Genomic DNA, 24,947 nt, shown 5'->3' on the forward strand with positions numbered 1-24,947 from the left:
CATCAGGATACATGAACACCAGCCAGCAGCAAAACGACACGACGAACTTTCCCTCATCTCCATGCACACGGACAATGAAGGCCATCAATTTAACTGGGACAATGTGACCAACCTAGATTAAGCCAACCACAGACACACACAGGAATTCCCAGAGGCCTGGTTTTCAACCCGTAATGCAATCAACAAACATGTGAAATTAGACCCCAGGTACAAACCCATGCAGAATAGAACTGGAAATGACACAACCCAACTTATCAGACCAGATCATATAAATAATAAGTGGAGTAGAACAACATCACTTCATCGGAGGCCTCATTGATGATGTTATCTAGCATGGTGACAAAACATCTGTACGATAACCAGCCAGCTCGGCGAGCAAGCCAACAATCTCATCCACAACTCGAGCTACAAATCTTTGCAAGAATCTTAAAGCTAGTTCTACCCAAAGTAAGATCTGGTTTAGCGAGTCTTTACATCATATACTACATAAATGGACAATGTTTTTGTTCTGATTTTTACATGAAGCATTTTAATTAGTTTAATTTTGCATACCGTAACATTAACAAAAATCTATAATTATATTCTAATCCAATTACAATGATATCAAAAATTAAACATCCACACTGCAGCCTTTACAGTTCATTCATAATCTATATAATTTAATCTATTCAGTAAAACCTATTTTGTATCAGGTTTAATTAACTTTCTTAAGACAGGAGGTTATCAACTAAAAAGACTATAACTTACACAGTTGATGTGCTGATCTGCATGTATGATCTCTGGATAAAATTGGATAATGGGACAAAATCTTGCTGAAGCAGTTAAAATCAATTTTCTTACACTGTAAAGTACTGGCTATTCGCCATTGTGAATCTCTGGAGTGTGGGAACTTTCTTTTCATGTTTATGAATTTAGTCAGTGTCATATAATTCGAAATAGGATACCATTGGCCAGTTCTGACGACTATCTCACCATAGATCATGCAGCACAGTACGCTGGATTTTCCAGCCCTGATGTGTGGCTGAAGTGCATTGAGGAGGTTTCAAAAACGGTGTGCAGGACCTGAATCTGGGATTCCCAACAGTACGAATTTTCAGTGGTGCAGGTTAAGGGCATAGGTATGGAGCCCTCTCTCTATTGCCCTGAATTTGTCATCACAATTGCAAACCTTCCAAAACTTTGATGGAATTGGGCCAGTTTTGGAAGGCAGTGTAAATCATATGGAGAGATATTGCAAATTACAGGAAACCACAGTTTGAAGGTGGGAACTGTACGAAAGGTCAAATAAAAGATGTTGTCTAATTCATATCCATACATATCATTGGTTATGCCCATTTCTAATACAGTGAGTGGTAATGCAGTTTGTGTCAGAAAGGAGAGTGATCATTAAACACTGTGGTTGCCAGCTTGTTAACCTCTGACATCTGGCAAGCTGATGAAGGAATTAACATTATCGTGAAAATGGAAAAAGTCTTCAGAAGTATTGGAGTACATCATCCTTGGATAATGTGCTAATCTGGGTTATAGAACTGTTGTACTCCCTTGACCACCAAGGCAGTCAAATGTTATCCGGGTAGGTAGGAATGTGAATTGGGGCCACAATCAGATCCACCACAATGTAATGAATGGTGGAGCAGGTTTGAGAGGCATACTCTTGCTCCAACTTCTTACCTTCATATATACCACTGTGAAATTCTGGCCTGGCAGTGAGAAATGTGCCCATAGCTTTGATTGTTTCCTTGAAGTTTAATTGATCCATTTTCTTGGTTTTAAAGCTTTGACAGATGGTTGGGCCTCTGATTATGTTCAAAGACTTTACTGAATTCAGCCTAGGAAAGTTTGTAGACCCAGTTCTTCAATGGAATCTCGCTATGAACAGTTGGCTGACTTTCAAATCAACTATTTGATTCTGCTGAGCAGGGGTAGTTCACACAATTGTCAAAGAGAATATGAGCTTTCTTACATTTACAAATCTTGATTTGTTCAGAGATCATGGTTTTCAAGAGACATTCAAGTTTTTTTTTATTTTATCTGATTTATCACTTTCCCAAGGATTTCCCAATGTTATTACAGAGGCTGAGAGTCATTTTTATCATGGATACTGGATGACTGGGTTCAGGGCTGTGAGGAGATGAGGAATGTCTGGGGGGTAAGGTGAAGGTGGTAAGGGCGTGAATGTCAAGGGGCTGTACACTCATCACCAGGCTGTGCTGATATTTCAATGAACAGAGGTGCTCCTCAGTATTGTCCTTGGTCTGGGTCTGATGAATAAAGCATTGGTGGGCAGAATTAGGATCACAATGTTTTACTTGTTAAGTCAATTCATTTCTCATCTTGTTATGTCTGCATCAAGACTCTTGTGCTTCTCTGTGAGAGTTGGCTTGAATTTTATGAATTAATATGAAAGGAGGGAAAAGGAATATCCCAATATTATTTTGGGTGACCATAGGGTATAGAAACCTTATTTTTTCACTATAGCTGTTAAAACTCTTGTTTTGAATAAACTGATGCCGAGGTGATCATTACTACAATGTACTAGAATCAAAGAATTACTAAATCTCTGCTGCTTATACCCATCATGACAGCAGAACTTCATTAGGCATTGGAAGACCACGAACAGCAGCCAAAGCATTTTCAATCATTTTCTCCAGTATCATATGATGAGTCTTATCAGTGGTAGCTCCAATGTGGGGAGTCAGAATGACATTTGGTAAGTGTAGCAAAGGATGATTCCTTTTAGAAAAAGCACATGAGATAGTTGCGATGTCAAATGAGTTTCCATACCTAGGTTATTGATTTCTACTTTTCAAATGAAATCTTTTGATAATTTGAATAAATGAATGTGACAACATACCTCGGAAGGGGCTCTGGTTTAGAGACATCTAGTGCTGCTGCACGAATAATTCCATTCTGAAGCACTTTCACCAAAGCATCCTGATCAATCACTCCACCTTGGGATATCAAACAACTCTATCAACTTGACTGCATGTTCTACTCTATGTGGAACACAGATTTTAAATATGCATGCAAAGTATAAAGTTATACAGTTTTAGCAACATTACTTTTGTGTGAATTTATCCCAAGAATGTTTTACTGCGATCATGAAGGCCATATTATTCATTTTAATTGAAATAAATGTCAATCAGGGAAACATATTACATCTGATACACATCTGTAATGTTAAAATTTTAAAGAATTCAATAACTCAAAAAAACTCTTACATCTGTGGGGCAAAAAAGCAAATGATTAGTTCAGGTAACCACTATTTTCTGAGCTCTTTTTTGATTTGTGTCCATTATTTCTCTCCTTGGAAAAGGCAGTTTGGTTTAATCGCAGTTTAGGTTAGAACAAGCCAGTCATACTCTGAAGAGGTAGGACCATGAAATGACAACACCAGGCATGTTCACTTCATGTGCCTGGGCCTGAGTGACAGCTGTGGGTGAATGCAGATGGGTTGGATGCAGACTTGTGGAAGTGTGAATCCTTCTAGGTTGATGGAATATAGACCACTGGGAAGTGGCTGTGAATATTTGAGGGCTCACCGACACGGTCAGGCTGAGGCAGGGAGACACTGGAGGAGGAGTGTTTTCTATAGCCTTCCATGTGGAAATCGCACACGTACAATGGGATGAAAATTGTTGCAAGAACACTTGGAGTAGGTAGGCTAAGTGACTTGACTTGTGAGAGAGCAGGCTGCAGCACACACACTTCAGAGGGCATTTAGAGACGGTAACAATGAAAGTTACAGGCCCCTGAAAGGTCTAGTGCAAAGGTCTGTATGATGCATGCTTCCAAGACATTCTACAGAATTGACTCCCTCTGAAGGTATCACCTCTCTGGCACAGCCACTAGTGGACACCTTTTTGGCTGTTAAACTTTGTGCACAGAGGTATTCAAACATTAAGGATCTTCATCCGGGAGGGCCAAAGCTGCCAGCAGCACACATAGCCATATGTACACATTGTTCCCTCTGACTGAAGGTAATGTCGTCAGCTCTATGCACAAACCTCAATCCATGAAGCCCCTTGTGTGACCATGAACTCCTGCTGGATGATGTGACAAAGTATCATCTCCTGCCTCTGCCTCTACTCAATGCATCTTCTTCTGAAATTCTTATGCAGGCTTTAGGTTCCTCCATACACATTCCAATGCTCTCTAAATGGCTTCCAGCTCTCCACTCAGCTTCAATGCATCAAAGGCAACTTGCTTTCTTCTCTTCTGAAACAGATCCTGCTCACACATCTCCCCAACCTAAGCTTTCTTACAGTGACCCATGGTCCCCAAAATTTCAGATACTCATTCTTTAATGCTTTTGTCCTTCTGTACCTTTGTGACATCCTGCTGTTCTGTTTAGCCTCCCCACCACTTATGGTTGTTCCTTAGAATCTGTCCAATTGCGAATCTGGTCCAAATGTTGAAATTTGGTTCTTACGTTCCTCTAGTTCCACATCCTCCTATAAGCTCCCACCTTAAAACTCCCTTCATGAATCATACTTATCTTTGTCTGATTATGCCTCTGTGAACTGCCTTTTCTAAATACATGGTGTTCAGTCAATGAAAACTCATACGTTTTATATAGTATGCTGTAATGTTGACCTTTCCTTGACAATGGGTAGTCCACTCTGTTAGAAGACCAATGCATTTTACTGGCACATGGAAAGCCCTGTAATATATTCTCATATACAAGAAGTGTCTTGTCCAGTCATGTTCGATCTTTACTAATTAGGAAAGGTAGCCTCTATGAAAGGAAACAGGTACAGCAATTTTAGCTGACATAATCACATAACTGCTCCCCAGAGACCTAATGGTTGAAACCATTGATCAGTGGAATCCATAAGTGCACTCATGAAGAATATAAACCATGGAATCCTGTCAACCAGACCAAAAAATTAAGTGTTTGATGATTTTCTGAGTTAGAAATGTGTCATTTTATGTAAGATTTAATACAATTATACAATCAGAAACCTTTTAAATAAGGTACTTGGTCATAACAGATAAATTGTGAAAACATTTTTGCAAACAATGGGTATTTTTATTAAACAAGCAATCACATATATATATATTTCCTTACCGCGAGAGATATTAATGAGAGTGACGTTGGGTTTCATTAGTCTAAGCTCTCTTTCTCCAATCATTTTGGTAGTTTGAGGAGTCAGGTTTACTACTATCATGACAAAATCTGACTCCTGGAGGAGATCATCAATTTTTGCACAGTAGCAAGCCCCAACCAGCATCTCTTCTTCCTCAGTCCTACAGATGGATGAAGCAAGTGTTACAATTATTATAAAGATAGTGAATTTTTAGGACCTTGTACACATTTTCATTATTAGTTAATGATTCTGTGAAAAATCACTGCGTTCTTTTCATAAATCTTTTTACTGTCCAGCTTTGCCAATGGTGTGCCTTCTTAGGGGCATTAAATTGAAACCTCCAAATTCAGATCATCTGTTCCATAGTGACATTTTCTGAATTTCTTTGCTAAAATAGAAAAATACCAGGGTACTGTAATGTTTATTTGGAACTTCAATTCAAACACAGTTGGGGTACTGTGGTGCAGTACTGTTCTTCACTTGATGAAATCCAGGTAGGGAGAAATGAGAGGATACAACCTCAGTAAAATATGAATGATACAGCATGTGCAGGAAAGGGTCATGTTGGTTCATCAAACATGCTTGTTAATAGACAGTCACATTTATTGATGGAATACAGTGCAATATCTGTCGCATGAACTTTCAAAGAAAGAATACAAAATAATATGCAGCTACTCAGGAAGTAAAAACTGTTTACTTCTAATCTTCAACAGTAAGTCAAAATACGAAGGGTCTTAGATTAAATCCTTCAAAAGTTTCTTTATCAGAAGAGCCTTTTGCAAATGGAACATTGAATTTTCTCTGAGCCCTCTTGTAAGTTTCACTTTTCACTTATTTCACATTCAAGATTACATCCTTTATTATTAGAGGTCTTGAAAGTTCTGTAGAATGCCTTCATAATTGATTAACGTTCTCACGAAATCTCTTCTTTAATCACATTTCAAAGTCTGGATGACACTTGGGTCAAGAGGTTACACCAAAGAGATTTCATTTGCAGGCAGGAAAATGTTAACTGTTCACTAACCCTGGTTTGGGAGTGTGAGGTCAACAATTGTCTATCAATAGAATAGAGTCATAGAATCCCTACATCATGGAAGCAGGCCATTCAGCACATCGTGTCCATGGCGACCCTCTGACGAGCATCCCCACCCAGACCGACCCACCCATCCTGTCCCTGTAAACCCTCATTTCCCATGGTTAATCCACCTAGCCTGTACATTCCTGAACACTATAGTCAATGTAACATTTAAAGTATTGGCAAAGATCTGTAGCTCAGGTTGTGGATGAACTTGTTGACTTGCTCGCCTCGCTGGCTTATTTTTATTCAGACGTTTCGTCACCATGCTAGGTAACATCATCAGTGGAGTCTCTGATGAAGCGATGTTATTCTACTCCAATTGGAATTTATACTGTCTGGTCCGTTATAGTGAGTACTGTCATTTCCGGTTTTGATCTTTGTGGGTTTATGTATGGGGTACGATTCCATATGTTTGTTGATTGAAGTACAGGTGGAGAACCATGCCTCTCGGAATTCCCGTGCATGTCGATATTTGTAGCCCAAGCCAAACATAGACATGCACGGGAATTCCTAGAGGCATGGTTCTCCAACCATACTTCAATCAACAAACATAGAGAATTGTACCCCATATATAAACCCAAACAGATAAAAAAAACGGAAATAACAGTACTCACCATAATGGACCGGACAGTATAAATTCCAAGCAGAATAGAATAACATCGCTTCATCGGAGGCTCCACAGTTGATGTCACCTAGCATGGTGACGAAACATCTGAACAAAAACAAGCCAGCTCGGCGAGCAAGTCAACAACCTCATCAATGTAGCATGGCCAATCCACTGAATCTGCACATCTTTGGTCTGTGGGAGGAAACCCATGCGACACGGGGAGAATGCACAAACTCCACACAAACAGTTGCCCGAGGGTGGAATCAAACCTGGGTCCCTGGCGCTGTGAGGCAACAGTGCTAACCACTGAGCCACCGTGCTGCCTTAAAGCTTCACTGGCTTCACTATTGTATTTTTCGAAATTCTTCTTTTACCAACAGTGCAAAACACGATCAAACCACTCTTGAAAAATGTCCTTGCCCATTCATGAATTATTCTGCTCACTGTGAACTACAATACACTTAAATGAACTTGGGTGCTTAAATTTTTCAATCACCCATAAGTACTATCAATCTATGTTTGTTCTGTTTTGAAGCCCATAGAACCAGATTCACTCACTCGCATCTGCCAGCTTACAATTTGGTAAACAGAGCCAATGTGAGCCAATTTTGCCTGCGTTATAAATTTGGCCAGGGATAGATTTGTTCAAAGATTAGTTAGTAAAAAAAATTATCAGTATTCTTCTGCAGCTTCATGGTCAGTTTTTTGTGCACAGGATAACGTAATGTCATTACAAAATTAAAACATGAAATCATAAAACAGAAAATATATGTGCATTAGTCACTTTCTTTTCCCCATTAATTTTACCTTTTCAATGAGCATACTGCCAGAGAAAGGGGTTCTCTGAACTTTTTGGAGAAAACCATTCATATAAAGCATGACTAGCTCCTCGTATGTAGGTACATGTTGACTACAGCTTTCTTTAACAGCTTTATTTGATTCAGACAAGAGAAAAACCTCAGCAATGTTCTTTTTGATCCCTGATGTTGTATATCATGGATGGGCCAACATTAAATTATGTCAACAAAACATTCCAATTTTCATCATTTCAATGCATGTACTGACGTCAATTTTCTTTGTTATTGTTCAAAAAACTCTTTTGTGCTTCTTTCCTCAGGTTTTCTCTGGTTTATTGGACATCATAATGGGACAATTGAGTTTATTACTGTTGTGTTGGGAAAATTAAGAATTACAATGACGATGAACAAGAAGGAAAATCAATGCCTCTACCAGGAGCTCACCAAGCCATATCAAGGTGACCTGGGAAATCACTGGGGTTTGGAATAACATCTGAATAGCTTCTCAGGTTGGTGAAGCAATGATTTGCTTGAGACGAATATCAAAATTCTACATTATAGAGAATTCCAGTGGCTTAAATGCCGATAACACAATGATCAGGGGTAAAGGTTTTCTGGTGAAAGGAGATGAATAGGATTACATCAACAAAAAGGTCATTTATAAACTACGTAGTGGGTTGATATGGTGGATGTGGAGAAATGGTACTCACTTATGGGTGAGTTCAGATCAAGAATACAAATATAAAAGACATTCATTAATAGACCAAAGAAGAATTTAGGTGCAGAATTTTGTAAGCCCCCACCAGTGGGTTTGCAGGTGTAGGGGGAGGGTGTAAAATGTCCCAAAGCTCTCCAACCATCCATCCACTTCTCCAACCTGCCAACAATATCACAGTGGGATGGGAAAGGCCTGGCTCTCCCACTCATCCTTGCCATGACTGTTTAAGGGCTGTTCCCTGTCCAGCTTGCAGGAGTTCAGGGCCAAGCATGGAAATCTGGCAAGTCACCCAGTTAGACCTCAGACAGGAAGAAGGGCACTTCCCTCCATGATCTCCTTTCCAGATCAGATGTCCCCCTCAAAGTCTATATTCAGATGGATATTTCCTCTCCATTAAGATCCCCATCCCTTTCTTATCACTTGTCCAGGCCTCATGTTCCCTCCTGTTATGACAGCACCTGCACTTACCTAATCCTGAAATCCAGGATCTGGAATCTGGGTCTGCTTATAGTCCTGGTGTTGGCCACTAATGCTGGGACTACAGAGCTGCCAGTCACTCAGTTAGCTGACAGCTTGTCGAGTGAGACCTCCTCCTGACTGAGCGCTGGAAGTCTTATCTCCAGCCCGTTAACACTCCTTGAAGTAGGAACTGACAAATTGAAATAACTGAGGCCCACGGCTCCAGGAGCGGAGTCAGTGGTCTATTATTTCCGACCCTGCACCTCAGGAGCAGGAAAAGTTGAAAAGGCCATTTAAAAAGCTTTTGGGATTCTCTGTTTTATCAATAGAAGCATAGAGTACAGAAACAAGGATACTGTGTGAAGTGTTTATGATAACTTTGGGCTTCCACTCGGAAATTTTGAGCACTACAGTTTAAGTCTGAGACAAGATGCAGAAAGGATTTACCAGAATGCTATCAGGGATGAGAACTTCATTTTCATGGAGAAACAGGAGAAACTAACTGAGATTATTCTACTTAGTGTAGAGAAGGTTAAACTGAGATTGGTAGATGTACTCAAAATATGGAAGGTTTTGATAAATAAGGAGAAACTGCTTTCAGCAGCAGAAAGGACAGTAACAAAAAGGCCACAGATTTAAAGAATAATTAGCAAATGTACCTGAAGCAACATGAAACAAAACATTACACCGTGAGGTGCTGCAATTTTGTGTGCACTGTAGTAATTGTAATTAGGTCAGCCAGGTGGACCTCATACAATGAGTTTCCTGACTGGGGCTGTTAATCTGGTCCAATCAGGGAGCCTGGCTGACAGATAAGAACAGGAGTGTCAGGCATCCTGTTCACAGAGCTGGTTCTGAGCAAGCTGGATCAGTCATGTGTAAATAAATCGTAGAATCCCTGCAGTGTGGAAGTAGGCCATTTGGCCATTCATTGAGTCCAAATAGACCCTCCGAATGGCATCCCATCCCCCTCCCCTATCCCTGTAACCCTCCATTTCCCATGGCTAATCCACATAGCCTCGACATCGCTGGACACTATGGGCAATTTGGCATGGCCAATCCACCTAACCAGCACCTCTTTGAACTGTGGGAGAAAATCAGAGCACTCAGAGAAACCCACACAGACATGGGAAGAACATGGAAACTTCACACAGACACCCGGGAATTGAACCCAGGCCACTGGCACTGTGAGGCAGCAGTGCTAACGACTGAGCCAATGTGTTGCACAGTGCATTCGTAACAGGCCTCATTGGAGTTATTTCAGTGGCAATGAAAGAAAAGCATGCTCCTGAAGAAATTCACTTGCAATGGTCTTTGAGTTGGGGTAAGCATTTCTGGCATCATTTAGGAAACTTGACTTGTTCAATCCTGCCATCAAAGACTAGGCCCAGTATGTGGAAAGAATGTGTTATTTTTTTCAGGCAAATGACATTGGGCAGATGAAAGCCAACAAGTAATTCTCCTGACAGCTTGTGGACCTGCAGCATTTTTAGTTATTAGGAGGTGACCAACCCTGAGAGACCAGATACTAAAACCTTTCAGGGGTTGATGGATTTAGTTAAGGAATATTCTGGCTCCAAACGTCCAATAATTCTGAGATGCTATTGGTTTTACTCAGCAATATGAGAACTGGCGAAACCGTATCAGGAATTTTGACTAGGTTCTGAAGAATGACAGAGGCATGTGATTTTGGTTTATTACTTAATGAGATGCTGGGAGACCGTTTGATATGTGGGATTACTGATGTACCATTTAAACTGCTGACTAGATGAAGCCCAACTGGACTTCAAACAGGCACCGCAACTAGCTTTATCATTGGAAAATATGGCAAGTGGAGCATATGAGTTGCAAGTATTCCAAAGGAAGTGAACACCCTCGTTAGTCCAACTGAGCTTGGGGAACACCACTTGAGTGAAGGCAATTGCATAGCCTCACTCACGACATATCCTGAACAGAGGGAGACTAGGTCAGTTTACAACAAAACCCCAAAACAATTGTGGCCTTGGCCACAATGGTTAAAATTTTCTTCAGGATCTGGGCTGGCAAGCCATTGTAGTTGCTGCCAGTACATGGACTTGAGACAGCAAACAAGTCTCACTAAACCTAAATTGAATAAGAGAACTCATTGGCTGGTGTCCAGGAGTTCACACCCTGGAAAGTCCACCTACATCTGGTTTGGAACAATTGAGTTGCTTAGCAACATCCAAATCAGAATCACTCAAAATAAACATCTGGTCAAATGGTGACCCAGTTCTAATTGAGGTTTTTACCGATGTGCGACAGTGATCGCACAATCAATCTTAGAAACTTCGCTCTGGACTCCAACCTTTAGGTTTGCACAAGCCCTGGGCTAGACTGAGAACCTATTACCAGGGAACGTGTACCAGGAACTGTCGCAAAGCAATAAACAAACACATTCATGTTTATATTATGTGAATAATAGTGTACTGAGAAGAAAAGGAAGCACCAATGTTCCAAAATTAAAATTGAATTATTGTTTTAAAAGGGTGTTGTCAGTTCGTATTCCTTGTACAGCTAAGGGATTACCCCTGATTTAATATTGAATACTAAAATTGGAAGTGAACAATTTTTAAGCATTTGTGTTCTATCTCTCTGGGATTGCAACTTTTGGTTTCCACTCTGATTAAGTTTTATGCTGACATTTCATGTTTATCTGTTAAAAATCATTGCTTAACTTGCTGTACCACTGTTCCACTTAAGCTTGGCTTCATTAATAACAAGCTCACCTCTGATTCAGAAGGTTGTACATTCCAGCCCTACTTTGTGCAGCAGGTACTGTTTTTTATGTTGATATGTAAATGTAAATTTATTTGCTCAAGTGGATGCAAAGATCCTACTGCATTATTAGCAAACTGCCCTGGCAATGTTCTTACCTCAACCAGCAACTGTAAAATCCCAAATTATTTGGTCATTTAGTTTATTTGTTGCCAATGGAGTCTGATCTGTAGCAGCGTAGAAAAGAGGAACAGGAGTAGACCCTCCCAAAAACTCAATTCTTTATATTTTTCATATAAATGTGAGCTGTTCAGATATATAATTCCGTGAAAGTGTGTCACAAGTCCACAGCATGGTAAAGAAGGCATCTGACACACTTGACACACTTTTCTTCATGGGTCAGAGTATTGAGTACAGGTGTTGGGACATCATGTTACAGCTGTAGAAGACACTGCTAAAGCCACATTTAGAGTATTGTGTACAATTATGGTTACCCTGCTACTGGAAGGATGTTATTAAACCAAAAAGGGTGCAAAAGAAAATTTACAAGGATGTTACCGAGACTGGAAGGTTTGTGTTATAAGGACAACCTACATAAGCTGGGACATTTTTCCACTGGAACATAGGAGGGTGAGGGGTGACCTTATGGAGATATATAAAATCATGAGGGATTTAGATAAGGTCTTTTCCTCAGGGAAGAGGTGCCCAAAACTAGTGGGCACAGGTTTAAGGTTAGAGAGGAAAGATTTAAAAGGCATCTGAGGGCAAATTCTTCACACGGAGGGTGGAGCTGGCAGAGGAAGTGGTAGGGGTGGGTACAATTACAACATTTAAAAGACATTTGGACAGGTACGTGGATAGGAAGGGTGTAGAGGGATATGGCCAAATGCAGGCAACTAGGACTAGTTCAGTCAGCGTGCACAAGTTGGGCCTAAAGGGCCTGTTTCTGTGCTGTATGACTATGACACTAATCAGTCTGTTCAAATGTGTTATGGCACATCTTATGCAAATTAGTCTTAAGCTCAGTCCTTCCAGCTCAAAGGTATGGACACTATCACTGCAGCACAAGAACTGTAAAACACAACCTTATTTACGCACAGCGATAGTAAGAACTTCAGATGCGAGAGTCAGAGATAACACAGTGTCGAGCAGGAGGATCACATGAGGCCAGGCAGCATCAGAAGAGCAGGAAAGTTGACAGAAGAAGGGTCCCGACCCAAAAAGTCAACTTTCCTGCTCCTCTGATGCTGCCTGGCCTGCTGTGTTCCTCCAGCTCCACACTGTGTTATCCCTTCTTTACGTACAACCAATCACACAGTGATGAGCTAAGAACACAGCTTTTTTAAATTAAAACCACCATTTCATCATCTATTTAAATTAAAGAATTACATTGACAAAAGGGAAAGATATGAGGGCTCATTTTTTTTTTTAAATCACTTGTTCATACATGTCATGACACATACCTGGGACTTAAAAACATCGGAAATAGGAGCAGGAGTAGGCTATTTGGCCATTGAAGCCTGGTCCACCATTCAATATGATCATGACAGATCCTCCAACTCAGTACCTTGTTCCTACTTTCTCCCATACCTGTTGATTCCTTTAGCCCAAAGAACATTCCTTTAGTCCGAAGAACTATATCTAATTCCTGAGGTTCTGAGGAAGGGTCACCGTAGCCAAAATGTTAACTCTGTTTTCTCCTTCACAGATGCTGCCAGACCTGTTGAGCTTTTCCAGCAATTTTGTTTTTGTTCCTGATTTACAGCTTCCGCAGTTCTTTTGGTTTTTATATCTAATTCCTTCTTGAGAACATTCAATGTTGTGGCATCAACTGCTTTCTGTGGCAGAGAATTACACAGGCTGTCTGGGTGAAAAAATATCTCCTCATCTCAGTCCTAAATGGCCTACATCACATCCTAAAAGTGTAACCCTGATTCTGGACTCCTCAATCGCTAGGAACATTCTTCCTGTGTTGACCCTGTTCAGTCCTATTCGAATTTTATCAGTTTCTATAAGATCCCTCCCCTCCTCCTCATTCTTCCAAATTTCAGTGAATAATCAAGCAGATTCAGTTTCTCTTCATATATCCGTTCTGCCACCCTAGGAATCAGTCTGGTAAATCTTCATTGCACTCCCTCCATAGCTAGAACATCTTTCCTCAGTTAAGGTGACAAAAAACTGTACACAATACTCCAGGTGTGAACTCACCAAGATCAAGACATCTCTGCTCCTGTGCTCGAATCCTTTTGCTACGAAGGCAAACGTACCATTTGCCTTCTTCACTGCCTGCTGAACCTGCTTGCTTACTTTCAGTGACTGGTGTAAAAGGACATCCAGGTCTCATTACAGCTCCCCCTTTCCCAATCTATCATCATTCAGATAATAATCTGCTTTCTTGTTTTTGCTACTGAAGTGGATAACCTTACATTTATCCACATTACACTTCATCTACCACGCATTTGCCCACTCACTCAACTTGTCCAAACCACACTGAAGTTTTTCTGCATGCTCCTCAAAAGCTACCATGCCATCCAGTTTTGAATCATCTGCAAACTTGAAGATATTATGTTTAATTCCCTCATCTAAATCATTAATATATATTGTGAGTAGCTGGGGTCCAAACATTGATCTCTGTGGTACTCCACTAGTCACACGGAAAAAGACGTGTTCTTCCGACTCTTTGTTTCATGTCCGTCAACCAGCTCTCTATCCGTGTCAATACACTATCCCCAATCCATGCACTTCAATTTAACAAGCTAATCTCTTGAGTGGGACCTTACTGAAACACTTCTGGAAATCAAAGTGAACTACATGCACTGGCTCTCTCTAATGAACACTGGTGGTTGCATTCTTGAAAAATTCCAGTAGATTTGTCAAACATGATTTCCTTTTTGTAAATCCATGCTGACTGATCCTGTCACTGTTTTTCAAGTGCTCTGCTGTTAAATCTTTTACAATGGACACTTATATTTCCCCATTACCAATGTCAAACCAACCGTTCTGTATGTTTTCTCGCTATCTCCTTTATTAAATAGTGGGCTTACATTAGCCAGCCTCCAATCCATAGGAAACATTCCAGAGTCTGTAAAATCTTGAAAGATGATCACCTTTGCATCCACTACTTCAAGGGCTACTTCTATTAGTACTCTCGACGTAGATTATTGTGCTTGAGGCTTTATCAACCTTTAATCCCATCAATTTGGCCAAACCATTTCCCGACTAATACTGATTACCTTCTGTTCCTCCCACTCACTGAACTCTGTGATCCCCAACATCTTTTGAACATTAGTTGTGTCGTGTCAAGACTCTCTTATTTGCAATTAAGATGACTCACTTTCTTTACTTAAAAAAACTGACATTTTCTAGTTATACTGCAGTCATTAGAAGTCACTTGAGATGGCCTTAAGATGTGGCAAGGTAATTTATATGTGCAAATTCTTTTAATTTACACAGTAGTTATTTTATTCTTGTCCCCAGTGATCTCCTTTGGCCCAGTAGCTCAAAAATATCTAAATAAGTCATTGTCCTCTTATTTCATTGTGATCTGCAAATACTCATTAGCAAAATCTCATTAGCGAATTATTATAAATTAGATATTGTGAAAAGTGCCTTGAATGATAAATACAAACTTGACACGAATCTGAGTTTATGTCACAATTCTTTGATGATCATTTCCTTACAAATACCAAAGGTTTAAATATTGTCTAACACAAAACTAACTTAACAAAGCAGAATCAAACATTAAATTGAAATAAAGTTAAATTAGCACCATAGTGAGTACAACAATACAATAGTTAAGGTATTGTAGTTACTATGATAATTGACTAGTTATGCATAAAGTTCCACTTTCACAGGAATCGTCAATCTGCACTAGTTTTCTGAATTGATTTTATGGTTCAATTTCTAGGTCAAGGTCATTTTCGTAATCAAAAACATAAAATTTTACATTGTTGAGTGCAATTGGACAGTGTTTCAGAACAGCCATAATTTTCTTCCATGAAGAACATTCTTTGATGTATTTAAGAATTATAATCTCAAATTTATAATACCATATTTATTAATATACAAACACACAAGTTAGAAGTAGTAGGCCATTCAGCCCCTTATTCCTGCTCTGCCAATTAGATCATACTTAAACTAATAGTAACCTCAAATTCACATTTCCATCTACAGGAGATAACTTCTCACCCTATCTTAATGAGGTTGTATCTACTTCTACTTGAAAAAAAATTCAAGGACTTACGAGAGGTGCCAGAGGATTGGAGAACACCAGTGTGTACAGTTATTCAAGAAAGGGCAAAGAATAAACTAGAAAGCTATAGGCCAGGACAATTAGATCATAGGCTCAGGACAAACTCAATGGTGGGGTAACTACTGGAAGCAATTCTGAGAAACAGAATTAATTTGCACTCGGAGAGGCAGGGATTAATCAAGAACAGTCAGCATGGTTTTGTTAAGGGGAGGTTATGTCTGATCAACTTGATTTTAAATTTTTAAAGAAGTGACCAGGCATACAGAAGAGTGCAATAAATTTGGTGTAGTCTACTTTGGCTTCAGCTTGACTTTTGATAAGGTCCTACATGGGAGACTAAGAGCGAAGATAACAGCCTGTTGGAATCAAGGAAATATGGCTGATTGATCCAGAATTGGCTGAGTAGCAGGAAGCAGAGGGTGATGGGTGAGGGGTATCATTATGACTGAAAGACTGTGTCCAGTGGGGTTCCACAGGAATTTGTTTTGGGACGCTTGGTGTTTGTGGTATATATAAATGATTTAGACTTGAATATAGGGAGTCAGTCAGTAAGTTCAGATATGAAAATTGGTGGGGTCAGAAAAAGTGAGGAGGTTAGCCTTACATTACAAGAGGATATAGATGGGCAAGTCAGATGGCAAATAGAATTCAATGAGTATAAGTGTGAGGTGATGCACTTGGGCCGGATAAACAAAGCAAGTGAATACATGATGAACAGTACCAAGGATCATAGGGACCTTGGTGTGCATGTCCACCAATCCCTTGGAGTCAAGCGTTGGGATGATAAAGTGGCTAAGAAGGCATACGGGACACTTGGCTTTTTTAGCTGAGGCACAGAGAGGTTATGCTGGAACTATTCAAAACGTTGCTTCGGCTACAGCAGTATTTGTGTGCAGTTCTGGAATCCACTGGATTGCACTGGACAGGATGCAAAGGAGATTGAGCAGGATGTTGCATGGGCTCGAGAGTTTTAGTTATGAAGAGAGATTAGATAGAGTGGGATTGTATTCTTGGAGCAGAGGGACATGATTGAGATGTATAAAATTATGAGGGGCATAAACAGGTTATACAGGAAGGAATGTCTCTCCTTGGTAGAGGAATCAATAACCAAGGGTATAGATATAAGGTCAGCTTCAGGAGGTTTAGAGCGGATGTGAAGGAAATATCAGTGTTGGGAATCTGAAACTCACTGCCTGTAAGGGTGGTAGAGGCAGAAACCCTCAAACATTTGATGTGCATGTGATGCCAAAGCATATAGTGCTGTAGGCCAAGTGCTGGAAAATGGGATTAGAATAGTTACGTCGTTGTTTTTGACTGGAACAGACTTTATGGGCTATGGGGACTTTATTCTGTGCTGTAGAGCTCTTCGACTCTATTTCCACCATCTTTTCAGGGAGACACTTCCAGGGACTCACAACCTGTATATAGCTTCCTGTCGCCTCCTCATGGCATCTTCACAACTTACTCTCCTACCTATGATTGTGTCATCAGCAAATTTGGCAACCGTACTTCTGGTCCCTTAACCCAAGTCATTTACATAAATTGTAAACAGTTGAGGTCCCAGCGTCAATTCCTAAGGTTTCATCTTTCCTATTTACACGTACTGTCTGCTTCCTGTTAGCCAACCAATCTTCTATCTATGAGACCAGGTCAACCCACAGCAGGAAGACTGCAGTGGTTCAAGAAGGCAGCTCACCACCATCTTCTCAAGGGCAACTAGGGATGGGCAAGAAATGCTGGCTAGCCAGCGACGCACACATGCCACAAATGAATAGGAAAAAAAGTGACTCCTTATCATATACCTTCTGGAAATCTTAAGTACTATACATCTGTTGGCTCCCTTTTATCTAATCATGTGTTAACTGTTCAAAGAAATCCAAGAAGTTGGTCAAACATGATTTCCCTGTCACAAAATCATATTGCCTCTGCCAGATTATTCTTGAACTTATCCAAATACTCTGCTATAACGTTTTTTGTAATAGCTTTTATCATTTTCCCTGTGACAGATGTTAATCTGACTGGTTTGTAGTTTCCTGTTTTCTGTCTCACTTTGTCTGAAATAATTAATACAGCTGAAAATGAGTTTTTCGCCAAAATAAACATTTTCAATAAAAGTATCCATTCTACCATCCATGAATAGCCCAACTTTAAATAACATAAAATTACTTTAAAAAAAGCTATATGACAATTTTTAAAGTTTCATTGATGTACCACATGTTGGTATATGGGATGGGCCTGCTTCCGGCTTCTATTCTTGCTGCTCGGTCTCCTCATGTACATACTGTCCTTTACTAATTCTTTACTACCATTCGAAGGCTTAGAACTAGCTTCCATGTGAATGATGGTACCCAACTTTAAAACTCTATTACCCTCACTGCTTCTGTATTGTTAGACTGCTTATAAAACATCCCATCTTGCACAATCCATGATCTTCACCAGTTAGAAAGAAAGAGTGTGTCTTTACATTATTACTGCTGCAACTTCAGGACAACCCAAGTACTCTACAGACAATCAAGCTGTTTTTGAAGTGTGATCACAATTGTAACATAGGAACCATGGCTACCAACGTGTGCATAGCAAGAATCACAAACAAATGTGTTAAGAAGCAGTTAATTTATTTTTCTACATTGCTTGAGGGTGAACGTTAACTAGGGCACTGTGAAGAAGTTCTTAACTCTTCTTCGAAAAAGTACCAAAGGATATTTAAACCCCCACCTGATATGCAGCCTTGGTTTAACATCCCATGTACAACATGGCATCTCTGATAATGCAGCACTGCCTGAGTTCTATATTGGTGTAGCAACCGACACTTTCTTAAGTGGGACCTGAACCCAGAATGTTCTGACTCAGAGGCGAGTGTGCTAATACTGAGCTATATCTGGGACATAAACATTAAGAAGATGAAACCCAGTTTCTTCAAACCCCAACGGTAAGTTACAAATCACATGCATGACAGGAGAAGAAATGTACCTTGTAAAAATATGTAAACATGAAAACATTGGGTCACTTATCTGATTAAAATTATTCACTTCTTAAAGTTCCTGTCTTCATAAAGATAATATATCAAAACTGAATTCAATAGAATTGACCTGAATTTAAACAGGCAATTCACTCTGATTGGACATCTTACCATTTGGGGACACTACATTTGACAAAACCAATTGTTTGTCTTCTGGATGTGGTATTTTACCCAAGCAGTAGGTATTTATAATGCAGAGATTATACAAGGAAAGCCTTTGCATAGGCTCCTAAAAGTTATTGAAAATTGCTGTTTAGTTTAGCATATGAGCTCCTGCAAATTATAAATTCGTAATATCAGATTGTTGCATACATGTCTTCCTTGGTGTTCATCGAATGCCAACTTATGTACCTTTGCTGCCATTTATATTTCCATCGTGGCCACTGTCTCAATAACCTGGGTAGATGACCCAATAACCTGGGTGGAGCCATGGATTTCTTGAGGGGCTTGGGGACAGAATCAGGCTGCACTTTTTGAATTCCTAATCAGTCTCATCTATTCTTGTGGGGGAACTTTATCTATGGTTTCAATCATCATTATAAATATGGCAGGGCAGTTGTAACATAGGATCTTGATTTTTGAGATCCTCATTCCCTGTTCAATCCTGTCCTGGCCATCCAGGGAGCACGTAAAAAGCTGTGTCTGGGGATTAATGTGCTAGTATGACAACATGCACCTCAATATACTATTAACAGATAATATCAATGCACTGTTATAAAATGATCTTTAGTTGGAACCTCCCACAAATCCTACCTCCTGTTCCTGTTGTGATATAGAATTTTCATATCAAATCCTTTGGCTCTTTGAGCAACTTTGTATCCAATCCGTCCCATTCCAATGATCCCAAGAGTAGCTCCAGTCACCTCGACTCCATATAAATTCAAAGGATAAATTTTAGTGTCTGGAGAAGTTGAAATCTGCTGACCTAAAATTTTAAAATTAAGGTAGTTAGGAGCAATTGGTGTATTGAATAGCTAACAAATAAATATTTTTCATAAATGAAAACAGATACTGATAGAAATATTCAGCAGGTCACACATCTGTGGAGAGAGAAACAGAGTAAACATTTTAGGATGATGACGTTCCAGCAGAAATTTTTTCAGAAGCTGGAAGAAGGTGAAAATTGCAAGCCAATATTGGACAAACATCCCTCCTAGTCTGACAACGAATTGGCCAACAGTCTGTTGCGATACCACCACAGTGCTCTTTGGACTTAATTAACTTTTATACCTGTAGCAACTAAATTAAGAAGGCAAATGCAAATCTTCAGCACTGTTGCACCAACAAACTGCATCCTCCAAACATAAGTTGGCATTAGATGAACACCAAGGAAGACATGTGTGCAACAGTCTGATATTACGAATTTATAATTTGCAGGAGCTCATATGCTAAACTAAACAGCAATTTTCAATAACTTTTAGGGGCCTATGCAAAGGCTTTCCTTGTATAATCTCTGCATTATAAATACCTACTGCTTGGGTAAAATACCACATCCAGAAGACAAACAACTGGTTTTGTCAAATGTAGTGTCCCCAAATGGTAAGATGTCCAATCAGAGTGAATTGCCTGTTTAAATTCAGGTCAATTCTATTGAATTCAGTTTTGATATATTATCTTTATGAAGACAGGAACTTTAAGAAGTGAATAATTTTAATCAGATAAGTGACCCAATGTTTTCATGTTTACATATTTTTACAAGGTACATTTCTTCTCCTGTCATGCGTGTGATTTGTAACTTACTGTAATTCTACAATATCTTTTTAAAAGCATTACCTATAACAAAATCTATGCCATGTAGGAATTCACAATTTATCAACAAAGCCTGTAAGAAATGCTGAAAGCAGCAGATGATAAATTATAACAATGAATGCAGATTTTCAACATTTTTTGTCACAATTATGGGCTGGATTATTCACTGAGGGCAAGCTCTTTGCAATGTAAATGCTGAGAGTGAGATTGGGCATGACTAACCTGCCCTGCTTTTACAGCCTGTAAATCTTTGATTATTACACCTGATACACTGCCTCTTTCCAAGAAGACGTCTCAGACTGGTCAACCAGTGAAGGCCAGGAGCTCAACAGTGCTGCGGGTGTCGTCCATTGTGGTGGGCATTGCCAGTACTGCAGCCAGGCCAAGGAGAAAATGTTCAGTGACGGATACTGACTTCCAGGCATTTCAGGCAGGCCCTGGTGAGTGTGTATAGAGGTGGGGTCTTGACTAATAAGGTCCAGGGGAAAGGTGGATGTGAGGAGGGAAAACTGTCTTAGGTGGAAGGGCCTCCAGTTGGCACCAGGGACCAGTAAAAGAAGCATCTTTCCTTTCACCTCCAGCAACCTGCAGGGTCAAAGCTGCCAGGCTGCAGTTTGGGCCACAAGTCTTTTCCTGCAATTGGAGCAGAGGCTGGATGAGACCCTTATATGAGGCATAAGCTGCTCACTTAACTGGGCTCTAAGCAGGAAAGCTGTCCTCAAACCTTACAGCGCAGACTTCAGTGGGGTTGCGAGGAAACAGGGAGATAGCTGGGTTGCCACCCTGCACCCGCCCAACCAGTCAAACAACACTGTTTGCTTCAGATGTTGCAACCTGGAATGGCATTAAATTCTGCCTTTTGTACGAATTAGAGAATCACAGAATTGTTACGCAGACAGGAGAAGGCCTTTTGGCTGGTTGGATCTGGACCAGCTCACTGATCGAGTATTAGGACTTAGTGCCATTCTCTTTGTCTTTTCCTGTAACCTCATTTATTGTTTCTATGTAAGTAATCATCTAAACCTTGCTTCAATGCCTCAATTGAAACTGACCACACTTCCAGGCAGTGCACTCCTGACCCTCTGTTTACTGTATTAAAAAGCTTTTTCCTCACATCACATTTGGTTCTTTTGTAAATTATATTATATCTGTGACATCTCATTTTGATCCTTTTAGGAATATGAAATTTCTCCCAATCGACATTCGTGATTTTGAAAACTTTTATCAAATCTTGTCTAAGTCTTCTCTTTTCCCAGGAAAACATTTCCAACTTCTCCAGTCTGTCTTCATAACTGAAGTTTCCTGTCCCTGCAAACATCCTTGTAAAACTCTTCTGCACACTTTCCAATTTATTTAACATCCTTCCTGAAGTGAGATGCTGGGAACTGTAGACAGTACTCCATCTGAAGTCTGACTCCTTATCTTATAGACGTTAAGCATTATTTGCTATAAACTAGAGACAAGAGAGTAGAAGTAGGATTAATCATCTTTACACACAAATCAGTTCTTTCTCATTTACCTATAAATTGGATATATCAGGGATGAGTAAAAATGAGGAATTTCTACAGGGTGAATATGCGAAAGCCAAAGGTGCACCTCCTTCCACTAACTCCATCAATTCACCAAACTCCCAGCATTCATTTCAAGTTGCACTGAGATGCAGTGTGTAATAGTTCCGAAACCGAACAAATAGCTGAGCCCCAGTTACCTAAAAAGATTTAAACCAGCTTCCTTAATTTACTAACCTAGCTGTCCTACAGTGGATAATTTGCATACCTCTGCCTAACTCCAGTTCCTGAAATTTACACAGTTAAATGTTAGATTTCAGCAAGTTTATATTTTCGGAAAGAGATTAAAAAATTTCCTGAACTCACCAACTCTAGCACTGACCACTCGTGCTTGAAAACAGATGAGAAAAAACTTTTGAACAGCCAGTAAGTGCAGTTAGTCTACATGATAGCGTATTTCTGTGGTGCACAATTTAGTAATTTCAACCTGTATTTTCTCTGATTAATATATATGTTAATTTGAATGTTTATTAAAGTATGCTCTACTTCTTCCTTGGTTTTAAAGCTCTAAGTTATAGATTCCATATCATGTGATGTCTTTTTTGCCAAAATAGTTGACATTTTCAGCCCCTATCTTACCTTTCAATATATTCCTGGCAGATGCCAACATTAGGGCCATGCCCATTTCAGCAGTAGCATTGTCCACCACATGAGGAGTGTTGGCCACCTTCACACCAAAACTGTGGATCAGGGATAAGTCAAGATGGTCCACACCAACTCCATGATTTACAATGGCCTTCAAACATGGGAGAGATTTCAGAAGCTTTTCATTTATTGTGGGAGAATGATGCCACATTAAAATGACCTGGATTTTATCAGCAAGTTCTTTTTCATTTTTCAGGAATTCTTCACAGCAGATGATTTTGAAATGTTTCTCGATGAGTTTTGCAAACCTTGCTGGGATACCATGTGTTTCACTTACTGTAAAAACTAAAGCATGAGCCTGATCATTCATTGTCTGTGGGGGAGCAGAAATAAGAGATGTTATTCTGTAAATTAGTTGGATGTTATATTGCTAGATTTTCTTCTCACAATTCTTCACTTCTGTTATATCATGCAGGCAACACCAGGCAAAGAGTTAAAATGGATTGACCCACCAACATGTGGAAACCTCCTGGACACACAGAAACAGATTTGGAGTCAAGTCAAGGACAAAATTGGAAATCTGCATTTCTGGTTGGAACAATCCCACACTCAAGCTCTCTTGCAAGAGGTGGCATCATTGTCACAGAGGCCATACTCTTGATAGGTCAATGTAAGGACCAATTGCAGTTATGTTCTTGAAAACTCTGGGATCTAACCACTGTTGGGCCAAGCATCCCTGTACCTCACCCTGTTGTGTAGGAAGGCCAAATGCAGCTTAAAGGCAGCCTTCTGGCAACCCGCTGAACCACTGTAAAGAATTCCGGTCAATTACTCTGAGAAAATGCCACCAAACTTCAAAAGACAGAGCCTCATTGGCCTCATGAGCTGCAGGACTTCCATTTTTAAAGATATTAGGTTCGCAGAGCGCCTCCATCTTGAGACAACCTTACACTCCCCTACCTCCCTCAACATCTCCACCCCTAACAGTGTAACATTCATTTCCCAGTGCTGCAAGTCTTCCTAAAGGATCTCCTGCCTTGGGGGCCCGCCCATCTTCTTTCACTGAATAGTGAATTTGAAGACTCCCTATTTATTTTCTGCCTTCTAGAAGATTCCAACTGTCAGATATCCCTGACCTGGACAGGGATGGGGCCCAGAAATGAATTTGATTTATGAAACTTTACAATAGGCAGGAGATTCTGTCCAACCTGTGTTATTTGGTGACCAATTTGCTGAATTCATGACACATGGAATGAGTTAGCTAAGTCAGCATTTTTATGATGAAAAAAAATGTCCCACGATATACTGCTCAGCAGGCATCTGGATTTAGCTCACTCATCGTGCAAAGTAAAATTACTTTTACTGTCATTTTTACTTCACCAGTATGTTAGCTCAATTTATTTCTACTTCTGTCTGGTGTACTTTCATTTTATGTTTGTTAACTCTGTGCAGAGTAAATGGTTGAAAGAAGAACATTTTACACAAAACCACAAGGTGTAGCTTCAAAGAAAAATGAAAACAATTTTTTTTAAAAACTCAATGATTTTACTCCAGGGTTATTTGCAAACTTGTCTAGATGCTACATTTTTAATTCCAGGACAGTGCTGGAGGATTGATGTCCTGCACAAATTTGGATTTTCAGAATGAAAATCTGTAAAAATGAAAGGAAATTGCACACCTGTTCCACAATGCAAGTCACTTCCTACCACAGCAACAGTTTGATTTCTGTTGTTCTTTAGCTTGGCTGGCTGTTCTCTGCTGTTAATTGATTTACAATCTATCTGGCAATAGCAATAATGATGGAACCATCAAATCTCAGGGATGATTAAAGTTAAACAGGTAAAGCCAATAACGTATGAAATTAACAAGCCACATTGTGAGCTGATGGTGATCTAGATTTTAATTGCATCCCAATCGTATCAGCCAGGGGAGAGAACATGTTGTGGGCCAAAGGACAGTGTGCCAAATTGTTGCCACTAATTTCTGCTTTGCTACAATCAGCTGCCAAGTTTATGGTTTTGAAAAGGGAGATAAATTGAGGAAAATCAAAGCATTTATTTTGTTTCCTTGATTTCTGTCAAGATTTTCTATTTAAGTGCTCCTCAGAGGGATGTGATATTTCAGTTTGGGAAGCATGAAATAAGGATTGTGCTTAAACATGTGGCAACGTGCCTCAGTTGTTAGCACTGCTGCCTCACAGTGCCAGGGACCCGGGTTCAATTCCAGCCTCGGGTGACTGTCTGTGTGGAGTTTGCACATTCTCCCTGTGTCTGCGTGGGTTTCCACCAG

At 39.9% G+C, this 24,947-nt stretch overlaps 1 protein-coding gene across 3 annotated transcripts in view; it reads right to left on the reverse strand.

Annotated features, from left to right (window-relative positions):
* Positions 1-2,025: 2,025 nt before the first annotated feature.
* The window catches only part of zgc:136493 (uncharacterized protein LOC692276 homolog), a 47,239-nt gene continuing 24,317 nt past the window's right edge, over positions 2,026-24,947 (reverse strand). For all 3 annotated transcript variants that reach the window (XM_048606043.1, XM_048606031.1, XM_048606037.1), the window contains 5 exons: positions 22,653-23,031; positions 19,510-19,681; positions 5,072-5,250; positions 2,855-2,951; positions 2,026-2,733 (listed from right to left, as the gene is read on the reverse strand). In XM_048606043.1, coding sequence (XP_048462000.1) covers positions 2,577-2,733; positions 2,855-2,951; positions 5,072-5,250; positions 19,510-19,681; positions 22,653-23,028 — 981 coding nt within the window. In that variant the 5' untranslated portion in view covers positions 23,029-23,031 and the 3' untranslated portion in view covers positions 2,026-2,576. The remainder of the gene's footprint in view (positions 2,734-2,854; positions 2,952-5,071; positions 5,251-19,509; positions 19,682-22,652; positions 23,032-24,947) is intronic.

This window comes from Rhincodon typus, chromosome 2 (genome assembly GCF_021869965.1).
Source record: "Rhincodon typus isolate 14 chromosome 2, sRhiTyp1.1, whole genome shotgun sequence".
Classification (NCBI taxonomy): Eukaryota; Metazoa; Chordata; class Chondrichthyes; order Orectolobiformes; family Rhincodontidae; genus Rhincodon; species Rhincodon typus.